Raw genomic sequence first — 18,699 nt, 5'->3', positions numbered from 1 at the left:
GGCTTGGCTAGCATGGAAAAGTCCCTGATGAACTTCCGATAATAATTGGTGAAGCCCAAGAAGCGCTGCAGGGCACGAAGACCACTGGGCTGGGGCCACTGTACGACAGCCGAAACCTTCTCAGGGTCCATGGAGAACCCCTCAGCGGAAATGATGTAACCTAAGAAGGTTACCTGGGATCGGTGAAATTCGCATTTCTCAAGCTTACCGAACAGCTTGTTCTCTCGTAACCGTTGCAACACTCGTCTGACATCCAGAATGTGGGCCTCCATGGATTCAGAATATACCAAGATGTCATCCAAATAGACCACCACACACTGCTGCAACAGGTCACGGAAAACATCGTTGATGAATTCCTGGAAGACTGCGGGCGCATTGCACAACCCAAAGGGCATAACCAAGGATTCATAATGACCGGTCCTGGTGTTAAACGCGGTCTTCCACTCATCGCCCGCCTTGATCCTTACCAGGTTATATGCCGCCCTCAGGTCGAGTTTGGTAAAGACAGTGGCCCCTTTGAGGCGATCGAACAGCTCGGAAATCAAGGGTATCGGGTAAGCGTTCTTGATCGTGATGCGATTGAGACCCCTGTAATCGATGCAAGGCCTCAACTCACCGCCCTTCTTTTTCACAAAGAAAAATCCAGCCCCTGCCGGGGACGAGGATTTGCGAATGTGTCCGCGTGAAAGCGCCTCCCTCACGTACTCCTCCATGGCCTCATTCTCCGCTACCGACAGTGGATAGACTTTGCCACGAGGAGGAACGGCACCAGATTGTAACTCTATGGCACAATCGTATGGGCGGTGCGGAGGTAGGGCAACCGCACGCACCTTATCGAATACATCCCGGTACTCCTCGTATTCAGGAGGCAACAGAGAGTCCGAGGAAGTACACAGCAACTTGACAGGCCCATGGATGCAACTAGCCCCACACTGCGGTGACCACGAGAGGATCTCGGCCGATCTCCAATCGAAAGTCGGATTATGCTTCTGGAGCCAGGGGTACCCCAAGACCACCGAGTAGTGTGGAGACGAAATAACCTGGAGACAGACCGACTCTCTGTGAACGGCACCAATGGCCATCCCCACTGGAAGGGTCTCCTGAGTCACGTGTGGCGGCAAAAGGGGTCTGCCATCTATCGCCTCAAGAGCCAGTGGGGAACCTCGAGGCTGCAGAGGAATGGAATTGGCGGCAGCGAACACACTATCAATGAACAAACCACCAGCACCAGAGTCCACCAACGCCTGGGTCGTCACCGAGCCTCCGACCCAGGAGAGGACAACAGTAATCAGTGGTTTGTCAACACGGGAAACCGGGGACGCGGAGACTCCACCCAAGATCTGCCCCCGACAGGATCTCAGGTGCAAGCGTTTCCCGGACGGTTCGGGCATGCCAACCGAAAATGCCCACCGAGACCACAGTACATGCATCGGCCCTCGCGTCTCCGGAGTACCCTCTCCCCCTTGGACAGGCGAGCAAACCCCAGCTGCATGGGTTCACCCCCAGACAAGTCATCCCCAGGAGGCGTGGGAGGAGAGGGAGGCACGGGTGGGACAGCAAACGTAGACGCCAATCTGTTAGAAGACCTCCGCAGGCTCTCCTTAAAGGAAGGTCTCTCCCTGAGTCTGGTGTCAATCAAAATCAGGAAAGAAATAAGAGACTCGAGCTCCACTGGTAGGTCCTTAGCTGCAACCTCATCCTTCAAGGCATCCGAGAGACCATGAGAGAAAGCAGCGACCAGAGCCTCATTATTCCAGACCACCTCTGCTGCCAGGGTACGAAACTCAATGGCGTATTCAGCTACGGATCGTGAACCCTGTCTGATGGACATAAGGAGCTTCGCAGCAGAGGCAGCACGAGCCGGCACATCGAATACTTTCCGAAGAGAAGCAACAAAACCGGAAAACTCGGCAACCACCGGATTGTTGTTCTCCCATAAAGGGCTGGCCCAGGCCAAGGCCTTGTCCGAGAGCAGCGAGATCAAGAAGCCCACCTTTGATCTCTCAGTAGGAAAGGCATGTGGCAGCAACTCAAAATAAATGCCCACCTGGTTAAGGAAACCTCGGCACTGAGTTGGCTCTCCCCCAAAGCGCTGTGGAAGGGGGGCAGAACCGGTCATACCCCGAAACACCGCAGGCGCAGCAACAGGTGTCGGGGTAGACTCTGGCGCAACAACCGGAGCGGCAGTAGGAGCGGGCCCAGGAGCGACAACCGACCCATCGGCAACGGAAGCTAAATGAGCCGTGCGTTCAAGCAGGGTTTGCAACGCCACAGCGAACCGACCCAACAGGTGATCCTGCTGATCAAGTCTGGCAACCAGCGTAGGTAGCGAGGATGGCCCTGTACCGTCAGAATTTATGGCTTGGTCCTAATGTCATGGAACCATGAACCAGACGTACACAAGAGATGAGTGGAAATAAGAAGGCTTTATTGAAAATAAAGCTGTAAGGCAAAAGTCCAAACGGATGGCTAAACCGAAGCAGGGTCTTGCGAAACCAGAGATCAGGAACCAGAAGGGTAGTCAGACGAAGCCAGGATCAGGAAGCAGCAGGGTAGTCAGACGAAGCCAGGATCAGGAACCAGAAGGGTAGTCAGACGAAGCCAGGATCAGGAACCAGCAGGGTAGTCAGACGAAGCCAGGATCAGGAACCAGCAGGGTAGTCAGATGAGGCCAGGATCAGGAACCAGAAGCAGCAGCAGTCTTAGAAGCATGTGAGCACAGGAGGACCAAGCAAGGAACTGAAGCCACAGACCTCCTATATATATGAGCCAGGCATCCAGCTCCTCCCAGTGGGAAGGAGAAGCCGCAGGGTGGGAGGCTACAAGAAACCCAGAAACCAAGATGGCCGCCAGCACATGTCAAACGAAGGAGAACAGCAGGAAGGTAAGACCATGACAACTATGACCTGATGATGTGCCAGGATGAGTAATAGCAAGCGCTTCACTCCCGCTCCGTGGTCACATGACACAAACGATTTTTTTGTGTCTAATTACTCGAATCAATCAAGGAATTGTTTCAGCCCTAGAGGCAGCATTATGCTGGGGGGTGTTTTTCAACGGCAACAACAGGGAGATTAACGAGGGTTGAGGGAAGGCTGAATGGAGCAAAGTACACTAAGAAGATTTAGACTAGCACATCCATAATCACAGGTGCACATCCATAAAGCTAGCATGCAGACAGCAAACAAAAAATTTATGGCAGCACACCATTACACATGCAAACAATAGAACTAGGATTAGGGATTACTCTGGATTAAAGTGGTCCAATACTATACATACGTAAAAAATGGAAGCTCTTTGCACACATTTTTGATCAAACGTGTGTCGGGCCCATCTACCGGCATCAAGGTGGCTTCCACAGATGTTCAGCTATATTTATACTCTGCTCAGAAGCCCTGGGCAGATGGGCGGGGAGTGCTCAATCTAAAGGAGGGAGCTACTGCAAGAAAATTTAGACCAACACATCCATAGTCACAGGTGCACATACATTTTTTATGTATAGTAGGTATTGTACCATCTTAATTCAGAATAACCCCTAATCCTTAGTTCTATTGTTTGCATGTGTAATGTTGTGCTGCCATATATTTTAGTTTGCTGTCTGCATACTAGCTTTATAGATGTGCACCTGTGACTATGGATGTGCTAGTCTAAATTTTCTTATGTTTGGAGGGTAGCTCCCTCCTTTAGATTGAGCACTCCCCGCCTATCTGCCCAGGTCTTCTGAGCAGAGTATAAATATAGCTGGTTCCTACACCACCTTGATTATTGTAGGCTTAGGTTAGGCCCAGGAGAGGCAGTTCTGTTAGGCCCCTTTCACACGAGCGAGTATTCCGCGCGGGTGCAACGCGTGATGCGAACGAATTGCGCCCGCACTGAATCCGGACCAATTCATTTCAATGGGTCTGTGTACATGAGCATCGGTTTTCATGCATCACTTGTGTGTTGCGTGAAAATCGCAGCATGGTCTATATTCTGCGATTTTCACGCAACGTTCGCCCCATAGAAGTGGATGGGATGGTTGCTAAGAGATGTTGTATGTATACCTTCAGTTTTTTACCACACGCGTGCAAAACGCATTAAATCGCAATGCATCCGAGTGATAAAAACTGAACGTGATCGCAGGCAAAACTGAATGAACTTGCTTGCGAAATCACACATTTTTCAATGAACGCATCCGCAATGCATCCGGACCTATTCCGCTGACGCTTGTCTGCAAGGGGCCTTAGTGTTAGGTACCCATCTGTGGAAGTCACCTTGATGTCGGTAGAGGGGTCAGACACACGTTTTATCAAAAATGTGGGAAAAGAGCTTCCATTTTTTATGTATAGTAGGTATTGTACTACTTTAATCCAGAATAATCCCTAATCCTTAGTTCTGTTGTTTGCATGTGTAATGGTGTGCTTCCAGACGAATAATCCCTAATCCTTAGTTCTGTTGTTTGCATGTGGAATGGTGTGCTTCCAGACGAATAATCCCTAATCCTTAGTTCTGTTGTTTGCATGTGGAATGGTGTGCTTCCATACGTTTTTGTTTGCTGAAGAAAAGTACAGAGATATTCTTAATGAAAACCTGAGTCCTCTGGACCTCAGACCCAGGTTCATCTTCAAACAAGCCAATGACACTAAGAACACATCCAAGACAGCACAGTAGTGTCTTAGTGACAACTCTGAATGCCCTTTAGTGGCCCATCCAGAGCCTTGACTTAAACCTAATCAAACAGTTTTGGAGGCACCTGAAAATTAATGTCCACAGACATTGTTCATCCAACCTGACAGGGCTTGAGAGGATCTGCAGAGAAGAATGGCAGAAAATCCCCAAATCCAGATCTGCAGATGTTGTGGTATCATACCCAAGAAGACCAGAGGTTGTAATCACTGCCAAAGATGCTTCAACTTAGCAGTGAGTAAAGAGTCTGAATATTTAACTCAATGCAATATTTTAGGTTTTTCTTTTCAACAAATTAGGAAAGATTTCTAAAATTCTATGTTCATCTTGTCATTATGGGGAGTGCAGAATGATAAGGAAAACTTGATTTTTTTTTACACAAGGCTGTAACATAACAAAAATGTGAAAGGGTCTAAAGACTTTTTGAATGCATTACTTGTGCTCCATTTTTCAGAACCCAAATTTCCAGGTTGTGGGCGTAGATGAGGTACAATACTTCCCATAGTGCTGTGTGCTGAAAGACACAACTATAAATGCCTACTACAACCTTTCCTGGGCTGAAAACTCCACCCACTACACTCTCCATAATCCCCTTGCTGTTTCATTCCACACACCATTGATAGTACAAGCAGTGGACTCTGCCTACCTTGCTTGTGGATAGAGAGCATCGAGCAGCCCATCGCAAGATCATATGGGTCTGACATCACAACCATGTTCACCGCCGGGGATTGTGGAGGACAGGGTTATGATGTCAGAGTAAATATAATCTCCACGGAAGGAGTAGAGTAGTCACGTGACCGCTTTCCCGATCTTCAGGGAGAGAGAAAAAGTTAAGCAAGTACATTAGTAAGTTGCAGTGCCTAGCAGAGGAAGCACATGGAAAAAGAAAAATTTAGACCTGGATAATCCCTTTAATAGCCCATTTTGTTAATATTTGGCTGCAATAGAACTTGGAATTTATTTTACTTACTGTCCATGAAAATCTTTTGTCCTTACTCACATTCGGTATGTTGAGTGGTTCCATACTGTTTGCCACATACTGGGCATACATGTAATTAATTTTGCTTACATCATAATCTCTGTATAAAAAAAAACAATTAGTTAATATTAGTTAAAAGAACACCAATACAAAAGAGAAAGAGTAAAGGTCATAAATGTCAGTACAGTCTAAGTCTAGTCCTTAAAAGGGTTGTCTCATTGATATGACCCCATTGTCTGGGGTCTACAGTGCCATATTTAAAGCTGCAGCATCCGCTCTATAGTTAAAATCTACCAAAAGTGCTACATAAAGTCTCGGTGTAGCTCCAGCCTTACAGGGGTTTCCTGGATTTTAATATCTGATTGGTGGGGGTGCAGGGTGTCTATTCTGTAGTGGACAGAGCTGGTAACTGCAGCGCTGCTCCCATTCACTTAAGTGTCACGGAAGGTGTACAGAAAACTAGAAGACACAAAATGCAGATCCGACTGACTGGTAGATGATTGCATACCCTCGTTCCTCGACTGTATGACACCTGAACACCCTATAATAGTCAGGGGACACGACCACCGGCTCCCTACACTTAATTACGGAGGGAGTCAGGGTCACCTAGGATCCAGCAAACAGGAAAACACAAATGAATGAACAAACTTATCTGTAGAAGACTCAGTAGTAGCATCCAGCATGCACACACTCCAGGAAGTTGTATAAACCGCAAAGTGATGCAGTATGGGAAGGGATTTAAAGGGATGCCATCAGTGCTACTAAATGACAGCTGACAGAGGCTAACGAGATGAGAAAACGAAAGCAAAACAAAAGGAACCTCAAGCAGGAGGTTCTGAAGAACGTCTGTCAGAGCTTCTCAGATGTCTGGTGGTGACACTAAGTGAGGGATTACCAGGGCGACTTAGGGTTTCTAAGAATCCTGAGTATGAGTAGTCCTACCATCGGGGTCCGCTCCTCATACAGTGAGGAGTCAGGGAGAGGATTAGGGACGCGGTAGGAGGTGACCTGCTCCCTTATTACTCCTTTTGGCCAGGCTGATCCCCTTTACCCTTTGACACCGCACGGTGGGGGGTTTCCCCCACTCTCCGCCGTGACACACAGGACAAATATGGCATCCAAGGGAGAGTTCCAAGGAGCAAACGTCTGCTGAACAAAAAGAACACAAAGGCTCACCTCGGATTTGCCAAAAAACAACCCCCAAGACATTTTGGCTAATATTTTGTGGACTGAGGAGTGAAATGTGAAACGTTTTGGAAGACATGGGACCTGTTTAATCTGGCGTAAAGCTAACACCACGTTCCACCATAACAACATCATACCAACTGTCAAACAAGGTGGTATTGTTATGTTTTTGGGCTGCTTGGTTATGAAGGGCCTGGAAAAATTTTCATAATTAATGTATCCATGAATTCTACTCTGTATCAGAAAATCCCAAAAAGGAGACTGTCCAATCGTCAGTTAGTGACCTAACAGCTCAAGTGCAGTTGTGTTATGCAGCAGGACGATTATCTGAAGTGCACAATCAAATCCACCTCTTAATGGAAAGAGGTTTACATAGAGCAGCTTGATGCAATTTTTGATGCATTATTTCAGCAAATCTATGGAAAACTGGAGTAAATAGGAGGAAACTGTTTAATGACACTGTAGCAGATGGGTCATTGTTCCTAGAGGACTCATAAATCCAGTCATCCCTTTTATTATAGCTGAGCTGCCTTCACAATCTATGGTAAGTGATAGCAACTTTACTATAACAGGGTTAAAGTTGATATGTCTGGGAACTGTTTATTATTATAGAAAGGAAGGTTGTTGGGACAGGAAGATGTTGGATTGCACATTAACCCATGTTTGATATACAGTAAAATACTTAAAATCTCATAGTCCTGTCTCGATGGCTCTATAATGTAATAGACACTAATCAGACATAACATTAGTCCCATCTGCCTAATAATGTGTAGGTTCTTTTTGGTGCCACCAAAACAGTTAAGTCATCGAGGCAAGCAATCCACAAGACCTCTGAAGGTTTTTTATGGAATCTGGTACCAAGATGTTAGCAGCAGATCCTTTAAGTCCTAAAAGATGCATAGTGGGGCCTCCGTGGATCACACTTATGTTCCCAGCATATGCCACAGTCCACAGATGTTTGATTAGTAAAAAATCTGGGGAATCTGAAGGCCAAGTCAACACCTTGAACTCTTTGTCAGGTTCTCTAAACCATTTCTGAATAATTTTTGTAGTTTGGCAGGGTGCATTAATCTGCTGCAGGAGGCCTCTACCACTAGGGAATGTTCTTGCCATGAAGAGGTGCACTTGGTTTGCATCAATGTTTCAATGTTTAGGTAGGTGGTACATGGTAAAGTAACATCCACATGAATGCCAGCACCCAAGGTTTCCCAGCAGAAAAATACCCAGAACACCACAATGCGTCTGCCAGCTTGTCTTCCTCCAAGAGTGCATATTGGTGCCATCTCTTACCCAGGTAAAAGTCACACATATACCATACTGTCCATAAGACATACAAAAAAACACTATTTATCAGACCAGGTCACCGTTGCTCCTACACATTAGGCACACTAGCGTTTTTTGTGGATCTGTCATGGATCTGCAAAAACGCTTCTGTTACAATAATACAACCGCATGCATCCATCATGAACGGATCCGGTTGTATTATGTCTTTTATAGCCAAGATGGATCCGTCATAAACTCCATTGAAAGTCAATGGGGGACGGATCTGTTTTCTATTGTGTCAGAGAAAACGGATCCGTCCCTATTGACTTACATTGTGTGTTAGGACGGATCCGTCTAGCTCCGCATCCCAGGACGGACAGAAAAACATTGCAAGCAGCGTTTTGGTGTCCGCCTCCAGAGCAGAAAGGTGACTGATTGGAGGCAAACTGATGCATTCTGAGCGGATCCTTTTACATTCAGAATGCATTAGGGCAAAATTGTAAGAGCCCATGACGGATCTCAGAAAGGGAAAGCCAAAATGCTAGTGTGAAAGTAGCCTTAGTGAGCCTTGACCTTTCCGCCAGTTTATTAGTTGCCCTTCCTTGGAACGCTTTTGGTGGGTACTAACAAATGCATTCTGGTTTAGTTGTTTAGCTATCGAAATTTGGCTCTTGTCAATTTCCCCAGATCCTTACAATTGCCAATTTTGCCTGTTTCCAACAAAAACTTCAAGAATTGAATGTTCACTCTCTGTCTAGGTGGCCTCATGGGGTATTCGTGATGCTGTGGACACAACCTTATCCAACCGCAGTGGCCAACAGCTGTGCAAATTTCTGGGCAAATGTATGTATTACTTCAGAAAAAAACAGATGATGTCAGCTCACCCACATAGGAAGGAGCGCTTGGAAATGCTGAGCTAACAGGTCCATTTCCTGAAGAAGAAATCTGGTGTCTTTCTTAAAACAAATCCAAGTTTATTAGATCTTGTAACAGCCAAATCAGGACAAATAAGAAAAATGCACCACTCTACTACGGATACCTTCAATATTCTTGTCCTCAATGCGAACCAAAGTAGGACATGTTCTATAATTTCAGCAAAGCCATATGGATCTGCCAAAAATACAGATGTGTGTATGGCTCCACAGACATGAATGGGTCTGTGTACTATCCGCAAAAAATATGGATAGCACACAGATGAAAAATATGGTTGTATACATGTGGCCTTATCCACTTCACCTAGTAGTGGTTGTAGTGGTGTGGCTAATTGCTACTTTTCAGTGAGAAGTGACTGTTTACCTGTGTAGCATACAACTAAGATAATAAATACACTGCTGTTCTAATTACAACTAGCAGCAACACAATGCCTTGGAATACAAGAACTAACACTGCTACTAGTGCATGAAGGGATACCATATCTTACCACTAACCATGTCAATTCTATAGGCAACAGGATGCCTCAGTGATGAGCTGGTCTTGGGGTACCAGCAATGGTAAAAAGGGTTATTTAGAATAAATATTTAAAAGGCCATATACATATGTATTATTAATAAAAGTCATGCTGTCATCAGAATCTATTGGGCTACAATCACATGTCCGATGTGCACTCCAACAGTTTGTTCCAGTAGAGGAATGGACTACTGGAGCACAATATATCCAGCATAGCCAGACACCACCACATCCCTATTGGCTATAATGGGATCTTATGGGTTTCCGGTATGCTGGGGCATTTCTTCAGCTGAAAGCTGCCATTTATGCTGAAACCCATCAGATCCCATTATAAGTAAAGGGGATCTAGTGGTGTTTACCTATGCCAGACAGGGTAACTCCATTAGTCTGTTTCTATTCCGGAATGGATAACCAAATTTACATGCCGGAGATGTGAACGCAGTCTAAATAGTACAGCCCCAGACTCTGGCCTATAATTTGAAAAATAGATACACAACTTATTCTAGAGCATTAGTACCTGTCAGTGACACTGGCCTGGAATTGCCCAATAGATATCTGTCAATGGTGGTGTGCTGACAGGCTAAAAGAGAGGATATCAGCTCCCACTGATAAACAGCCATTATTGACCCCAGCATCTATTGGAGAAACAGCCAAGATCAGAGTTAACTCTGATTCCAGCTGTTAGAGCAGGAAGCTGGCTTTATAATATATCTGATACCCACATGGGCACCTTCAATGTGGTGAAGTAGTGTGAAATTCGTAGGAAGGACAAGATAAAGGCATAGAGTTATACACTGAATTCCGTAATAGGATAGTATGAGGTAACAACTCCTATTTCTTTTATTGACGGCATCCAGATGTTATCTTTTAAACCAATATCTTCTATATATTTGCAGGAGATTTGTAGTGCTGTAACGCAAAACTGAACTCTGACCACAAAAAAGGCATATCAAGAAACTAATCAACACAGCATGGTGGATAATATAGTAAGAAAGTCCAAATCCATGTACAGATCACAAAAATGGAGGATCCATTGATAAGAGTATTTAGATGTTAAGCCTAAAATGGACTTTGTGTATTGTGTTAGGAAATGTGCACTTATTGCCTTATATTTAAAAAACATGCAATAACAGCATATTTCTGATGAAGTTGTGCTGTGTCTTAGACTACTTTCACATATGTGTTTATGCAGTACAGTTTGGAGATCTGGCATGGGATCCAAAAACCACAGCAAAACGCTTCAGATTAAATAATACAACCAGCTCAATCCGTTCAGAACGGATCCAGTTGTATTATATTGAAAATGAAGAAACCGGATCCGGCACTAAAACTATTGTAAGTCAATGGGTTTTCTAATGTCTGGAAAAAACTGATCCGACACCATTGACTTACATGGTTGTTTGGTGCCGGATCTGGCTTAAAAGTGCTTTCCCCACTACACTAAGTCAATCAGAGGCTACTTTTGGGTAGTATACCTCTTTGTGAGTGGTCTTTGACGGCTAGACATGCCTCTGTGATGTACTTGAAGGCATTTTGCCCAGTTAAACAATGAGAGGGGGAACATCACTGGACTGAGAAAATCAGGATGATCATTTCAGTGAACTGCCCACCATCTAGGACGCTCTGACCTAACTGTTATGAAATGTTGGGAACTGTGGTTATGTGAGGGCACGCATACACGGCGAACAGGCTCCAGACAGCCAAGACAGACCATGAGTACAGAGGATAATTTGATCCATCAACAAGCTGGCTATGCCCACCATCTGGACATAGGTGGCACATTTGTTACACACCACTGTCTCTGCCCAGACCATTCCCAGGCACATACAGTAGCGGAAGGAAATTTGGTGTCACGTTAGCCATTATGTGTACTGCCATTGAGAGCCAGCCATGGCTACCTTCATTTGCAGTGGTGTCATCAGTGAGAAACCTGAAGTGCTACGGAATGAAACTGTATTGTTTTTAGTGATGATTCCAGGTTCTCTGTTTGGAATCCAATGAAGGTTGGGTTTGAGTATGAAGGCCTGGCATGGAAAGTGCTTCAATCCTGCCTTTGCTGTGGAGTGATACACTGCCCCAACTGCTGTTGTGATCCTTCAGATATCACAGCTGGTCACCCCTAGTAGTGGTATGAAGTACACTAAGAGCTCACTAATATGTGCAGGACATCCTGTGGCCACATGTGGTGTCTCTCACAGCAGGGCTTCCAGCTGGCATTTTTCAGCAGAATAATGCTCACCCACAGCAAAGGTTTCCCAGGATTATTTCCACCAGATAGCAACACTTCCTTGGCCTGCCCGGGTTCCAGATTTATCGCCAATCATTGATGGGACCAGCTGGTATCTGTGGTCAAATGTGTTGCAGGATACCATACAGAACCTGTTTGCCTACATGCCCAAAAGTATCTCATCTAGTATCTAGGCTAGAGGCGGCCCAACAGGTTACTAGAGCCTCCTTTCAATTGTAATGTTTTACACAATAAACGTATCCTTTTGCTTTAATATTGTAATCACTTAAAGGGGTTATCCTGGAAAAGATAATGATGACTTAGTATAGGTCAATATTATTACATCAGCAGGGGTCCAAGTCCCGGCACCCCTGCCAATCAGCTCTTTCTTTGAGCCACTGTGCTCACAGGAGCTCTGGTGAGGGATGGAGGCTCCTGGTAGCTTTCCAAGCACAGTGCCGTATATCGTATAGTGGCAGTGCTTGGTATTGCAGCTTAGCCCCATTGACTTGAATGAGGCTGAGCTGCAACTAGGCCATGTACAGTGAAGTCATTGGCCTAGGAAGAGGCCGCTGTGCTCAAGGCCTTCCTTGAGCACTGGGGCTGGGTTCCCGGGATTTGCACCCTTACAGGTCTGATACTGATGACCTTTCCTAAAGATTAGTCATAAATACGTTTTCCTGGATAACCCCTTTAATCACTTACATATATCATTACATTCACACATACAAAGTTTCATTAGATTCCAACACCTCCTTCTTGGCTCGTTTATTGTTTTTGTCAACGAGTATATTTTGTCACTGGAGTGGTACAGGCACTGTATCACCTGACGCTGCGAAAGGGGTGTTTCTATAAGGCAATGTGGTGCTTGGATACAGTGTGCGTTGAGACAGTATATCGTATAAAAATATATTTATTTGATTATTAGAACATCCAATTCACATGATTTCTCAAAATAGGTTAAAGAGTAAAAGGATAAGGTTGATTTGAATGAAAAAATAGATAAAAATGATTTTAAAAAAAATGATAATAATGATCATAATAGAAAATGTTCATTTATTTTATTTTTTTATGGTAGGAAGTCCAATAAGGCTGCTTTCACACTAGCGTTCGGGTTTCCGTTCGTGAGCTCCGTTTGAAGGAGCTCACGAGCGGACCCGAACGCAGCCGTCCAGCCCTGATGCAGTCTGAATGGAGGCGGATCCGCTCAGACTGCATCAGTCTGGTGGCGTTCAGCCTCCGCTCCGCTCGCCTCCGCACGGACAGGCGGACAGCTGAACGCTGCTTGCAGCGTTCGGGTGTCCGCCTGGCCGTGCGGAGGCGTGCGGATCCGTCCAGACTTACAATGTAAGTCAATGGGGACGGATCCGTTTGAAGATGCCACAATGTGGCTCAATCTTCAAGCGGATCCGTCCCCCATTGACTTTACATTGAAAGTCTGGACGGATCCGTCCCAGGCTATTTTCACACTTAGCTTTTTTTTGCTAATATAATGCAGACGGATCCGTTCTGAACGGAGCCTCCGTCTGCATTATTATGGGCGGATCCGTTCAGAACGGATCCGCCCGAACGCTAGTGTGAAAGTAGCCTAAAATATAGTCTTGTGGATATAGTGCATATATACTAACCAAGTGCCAGCTATGGGGAGTGGGGTGGGGTATGTCCCCTGTGATCCACTTTGTTTTGTGAGGAGCCTTAAAGTGTGTAAAGGAAGTTTTTCACCTGGTCGGTTTGCCTTCTCCTCAGCGTCTCTTTCTCCCCCTGTGCTTTGGCGTGCTGGGGCGGCGTTGTTTCTCCCGGCCTGCGGTGAGTACTGTAAGCTGTGGCTTGCTTCCGGGTGGTGCGGAGTGCGGCCGGAGTTTAAATATTTTTAGCGCGCTATTAGTGGATATCGCTTCTCCTCTAGTCCATGCGGTATATTGCGATTTCTCGTGGGGATAATGCTTCAGACAGACGCGTTTCGAAGCTGAACTGCTTCTTCCTCATTGGCTTAGCATTATCCCTGATGTATGTGTCTTTTTATATCCACCCTGGGGGTGTGGCCATGTTGTTAAATGGGGTTGGCAAAAAAATGCCAATATTATTGGGTGGGGATGGAGAGAAATAAATTCTTTATAATGAGAACATAATAAATGGATGTAAGGTGTATCAATTGTGTGTTTTGGGTCTTTAGTGTAAATGCCTAAGTGTAGAGTTTACCTTGGAGAGGTTTTGTAGTCCACTTCTAGTCATAAAAGTCTCTCTATGTTCAATATTTACAAAACACCGGTCCGTTTTAATAGCTTTTTCGGTGCGTTTTGTGTCCCTATTTGTGTCTATTTTGGTGATTCATTAGGACATTGTTCAATATTGTGTGTTGGTCTTTGTTTTGATGGGGGCGAGACTATATGTCATTCTATGGGATTATTAATGTCTTTTTCCATGTTTTTTCTGTGTTTTTATATTTTCTATTTCTGCGTTGAGTCCCTTGGGGATTAGGGTGTCAAATTCGTAAATTCTTCTGGATTCTAGTCTGGACATTGCTGCTATGTGATTCCCTCCTCTCCAGGGTTTCTTGACTTTCTCTATGGCTGTAAATTTGAGTGATGAGGGGTCTTCGTTATGGGTGTCTTTGTAAAGAGAATGTTGGTCAAAGCCTTTTATAATATTGTTAATGTGCTCAGAAATTCTTTTTTTGAGAGTGCGTTTGGTGCGGCCGATATATTGTATGTTTGTTCGGCGACTGGTACTAATTACATCATCAGAGATTTCTCGAATTGTAGGAGCAAAGGAGTGATTTATCTGGCGCAATGTACATGCCCTCTCGACTATGTGGGAAAAACCTTCAGAGAATTCCGTAGATGTATCCTTGAGCATATCAATGATATAAAAAAGCGGAAAGAAACCCCTGTGGCTAACCATATTTGGGAATGCCACAACGGGGATCCAAAATCACTTAAGTTCGCAGCTTTGGAGATCGTCAGACCATCCCCTAGGAGAGGGGACTGGGACCGTAAGATCCTACAGAAGGAAGCCGAATGGATTCATCGGCTGCGGTCCCAGTCCCCTAGGGGCTTGAATGAAAAACTTGTATTTACATGTTTTCTATAGATTGATTAATTTTGAGTCTATACAGACGCTATTGGAAATATTCAGCATACTCCTATGCGCTTGATCCTAATATAATGGATAGAATTATCATCGACACGTAAAGTGCCACATTTATGTATATCTTAGGGGTAACATTTATCTATTACCCATTTTATATCTTATGTTATATCTGGCTTTGCACCAAGAACATAACATTAATTGACAATACGCCGTTAATTATCAATATGTGGTAGTTCACCAAAAAGAAATAAGGGACCGGTGCACAATAAGTGCATTGTAGTGATTGGTGTCTAAGTGCAATCATTGATGGATCCATATCGCGATGATTGTAGGGTCTTTGGGCCCCCCTCCACACCCTGTGATTAATAGGGTTATTTAACAATCACCTGGCGGACATATATATCTATGACCGTCATTATTTTTAGTTAGGAGGCCTGCAATCATGTATCCCCAATTGCGGCCCATTTTGTTTAAATACTTTGGAGTCCGTTTTTATCAATGTATAGCACAGCGTTTCTGCGCTCTTACAGGGCCTGTTTACCTAATGGGGGAAGACACGGTTTACCTTCATGTCTCCACCATTGGGCGGCGGAGGCTCCTGATTGGCCGCTGGTGGAGCGCACGGTCATTTTTAAGTGGCGTGCGCTCCATCCACTTACTTCCGGTGACGTACTTCCGGCGACGTCCCCATTGGTTGGAGGTGGAACGCACAGCCATTTTACCTCTCGGCGTGCGTTCCACCTGTATCCTGGATGGCTCGATCGTCCTATATGGTAGTGGCTGCGCAGACTTTCACATGAATTATGCGGCTTACTATAGCCTGGCATTAATCTAGCTTTGTCCGGCCCCTTATAAGAATTTTGATCAGGATTCTCTGCATATTACATTGGCTCCTCCTTATGGGAGGACCACATGATCAATACCATCATCCCTGATTGGTCCCCTATAGTTGGGACTAGCCCCATATGGCTATTTAGGTTTAGTGGGAACTCCACACAAATCGGAGCTTACCCCCAGCCTTGGTGATATAACCTACTCCTCTTCCAATTGAGCCATGAAAAGGTTGGCGTAGCTGGGGGCGAACCTGGTGCCCATGGCTGTTCTCCTAATCTGTAGGTAGAAATTTGAATCATGGTGGAAATAGTTGTGTGAGAGAATGTATTCTACACTTTGTGTTAGGAACTCTATTTGTTCTGTGTGTATGTTGTCACTCTGTTGTCTCTCATCAATGCATCATTGATGCATCAATCCCTTGTTTGTGGTTTATTATCGTGCATAGTGAGCTGATGTCCATTATGCCTAGGATCCAGTGATCTTCCCAGTGTATCTCTTCTAATGTTTTTATTATGTCTGTGGTGTCTTTGATGTATGATGGTGAGCGGATCACGATTGGTTGGAAGATTCTGTCTAAATATTGGGATAGGTTATAGGAAATTGATCCGATGCCCGAAATGATGGGTCTACCTGGGGGATTGTTGAGGTTTTGTAAATCTTGGGAAGGCAGTAAAAAATGGGTATTCTTTTATGGGTTTTCATTATAAATGCATGTTCTTGTTAATTTAGAATCCCTTTCTCTAGGCCTTTTTTGCAGAGTCTGGTTAGTCCCTCTAAGAAATCATTGGTGGGGTCTTTTTATAGGATTTTGTGTCGTGGTCGGATAGTTGTTTTATGTATTCTTGGTTGTAGTCGCTGTCGTCTTGTATAACAATTGCTCCTTCTTTATCTGCTGGTCTTATGATGATATTTTCTGATTTATCTGGTTGTGTGATAGTGTCTATTTCTTGTTTTCATAAATTGTTCCTAAGTTTTCTGAGGTCTGATTCTATCCCTTTGCGGAAGGTTGCAATCTCTTGACTAATTTCTTGTTTTGGATATTTGCTTGATTTCGGTTTCAAGGTTGTTTGTTGATATTTAGGGGGATTTTTATCGATTATTTGGATGGTTTTTTTTATGTCGTTTTTATGTAGTGTGTAATTTCTTTAGGCATATTTTCCTGATAAATTTCTCTATACTAATATATGTACTAAATTTGTCTAGTCGTGCCGTGGGGGGAAATTTTAACCTTTTTATTAAGTAGTTGTTTTTGAGCATCTGTTAATGTCACTTTGCCTAGATTGATCACTATGTCGTCTTCTAGTGGTATGTCCGAAATCTTCTTGGTGTGTTTCTTTCGTCCACCTCTGCGTGTCTTTTTGTGTTGGTGTGGGGGTACCGTGGTCTGTGGTGTTGTTCCCTGTCTGGTGACTGTGTTTGTTTCCAGTGGTGGATGTTCCGTGGGTGGTTTTCCCTGTGTGTTTGTGCTGGTGAGGGGTTTCTCATGTGATTTTCTTCGTTGTACCTGTGTCTCAGGTTGTATCCATGGGTAGGGGATTGCTGTCTCTCTGTTCTCATTACTCTTTGTTGGTGTCGAATCGGTCGATTTCGTGTCTGGTGGTGTGGTGGAGTTCGGTCTAAAAAATGTGAGTTGTTTAGTGTTTCAAAACGATTAGTTACTGGTATCTTATAATGTATTTTTGGGTATTCAGTTATGTTCTTGTCTGTAATACTTGTCTGATCAGTAGGGTGGTTTCTCTATGTCTGCTCTATGTCTCTAGTGTCTTGTTTTTGGTCAGTTTTGGATGGTCTAAATTTTTGGTTATGATCTCTAATTCTGGTCTATCTAGACTTTTACTGATGCGGGACTGCCATTCGTTATATTCATCATTTTGGGTGAATGTATCAATGCAGGTTCTCATGTTATTTATCTGTTCTATGGTCTCTTGTAGAATTTCTGATCGTCTTTTGATAATCATATGAACTAATATGGTAGATTGTTTGTGTAGGAAGGCGTTCCATTCCCTATTGAATCACGTGACTGCCGGCAGGTCACGTGGCGTCCCAGAAGCGGTATCCACTAATAGCGCGCTAAAAAGATTCAAACTCCAGCCGCACTCCGGTCACGTGGGACGCCACTTGACCCGCCGGCAGTCACGTGATCCACCACCCGGAAGCAAGCCACAGCTTACAGTACTCACCGCAGGCCGGGAGAAACAACGCCGCCCCAGCAGGCCAAACCACAGGGGGAGAAAGAGACAATGAGCCGAAGGCAAACCGACCAGGTGAAAAACTTCCTTTAATGGGACACTGACAGGCTTCTGAGGATAATTAGCTCTTTATATGCCCCCCCTAGGTCTTATAATGAGTTCCCAATTCATATAAGTTTTATCCCTGTGCGCATTGTTAAACGTGAAAAATCATCTTTATAATCACCTCTCCTTTCTGCCCAAGGGGCGTTCTTTGTGCCGCATTTGTGCCCAGCCCGCACTCCAACTGCCGGATCCTTAGACACGCCCATCTCATTAGTATTCACTTCGCTGGGCGGTATTTTCCTGTCCCCCGACATTCAGAGATTCTGCGCATGCGCCCGGGCACCCTTGCTCGCCGGGATCACATTGCGCCAAGTGAATACTAATGAGATGGGTGTGTCTAAGGATCCGGCAGTTGGGACGCGGACTGGGCACAAATGCGGCACAAAGAACGCCCCTTGGGCAGAAAGGACAGGTGATTATAAAGATGATTTTTCACGTTCAACAATGCGCACAGGGATAATACTTATATGAATTGGGAACTTATTATAAGACCTAGGGGGGAATATAAAGAGCTAATTATCCTCAGAAGGCCTGTCAGTGTCCCTTTAAGGTTCCTCGCAAAACAAAGTGGATCACAGGTGACATACCTAGGTTAAACACCTAGAGAACAGTACCCACCCCACTCCCCATAGCTGCCACTTGGTTAGTATATATGAACTATATCCACAAGACTATATTTTATTGGACTTCCTACCATTTTTGACCATTTTCTATTA

At 44.7% G+C, this 18,699-nt stretch overlaps 1 protein-coding gene across 7 annotated transcripts in view; it reads right to left on the bottom strand.

Moving 5' to 3' along the window:
• The window catches only part of PDE5A (phosphodiesterase 5A), a 350,069-nt gene that overhangs the window by 105,807 nt on the left and 225,563 nt on the right, over window positions 1-18,699 (bottom strand). For all 7 annotated transcript variants that reach the window (XM_044301149.1, XM_044301132.1, XM_044301166.1 and 4 more), the window contains one exon: window positions 5,636-5,744. In XM_044301149.1, coding sequence (XP_044157084.1) covers window positions 5,636-5,744 — 109 coding nt within the window. The remainder of the gene's footprint in view (window positions 1-5,635; window positions 5,745-18,699) is intronic.

Source organism: Bufo gargarizans, chromosome 1 (genome assembly GCF_014858855.1).
Source record: "Bufo gargarizans isolate SCDJY-AF-19 chromosome 1, ASM1485885v1, whole genome shotgun sequence".
Classification (NCBI taxonomy): Eukaryota; Metazoa; Chordata; class Amphibia; order Anura; family Bufonidae; genus Bufo; species Bufo gargarizans.
Note: the sequence above shows the minus strand (reverse complement) of the source record. Positions and strands in the feature narration are given on the sequence as shown.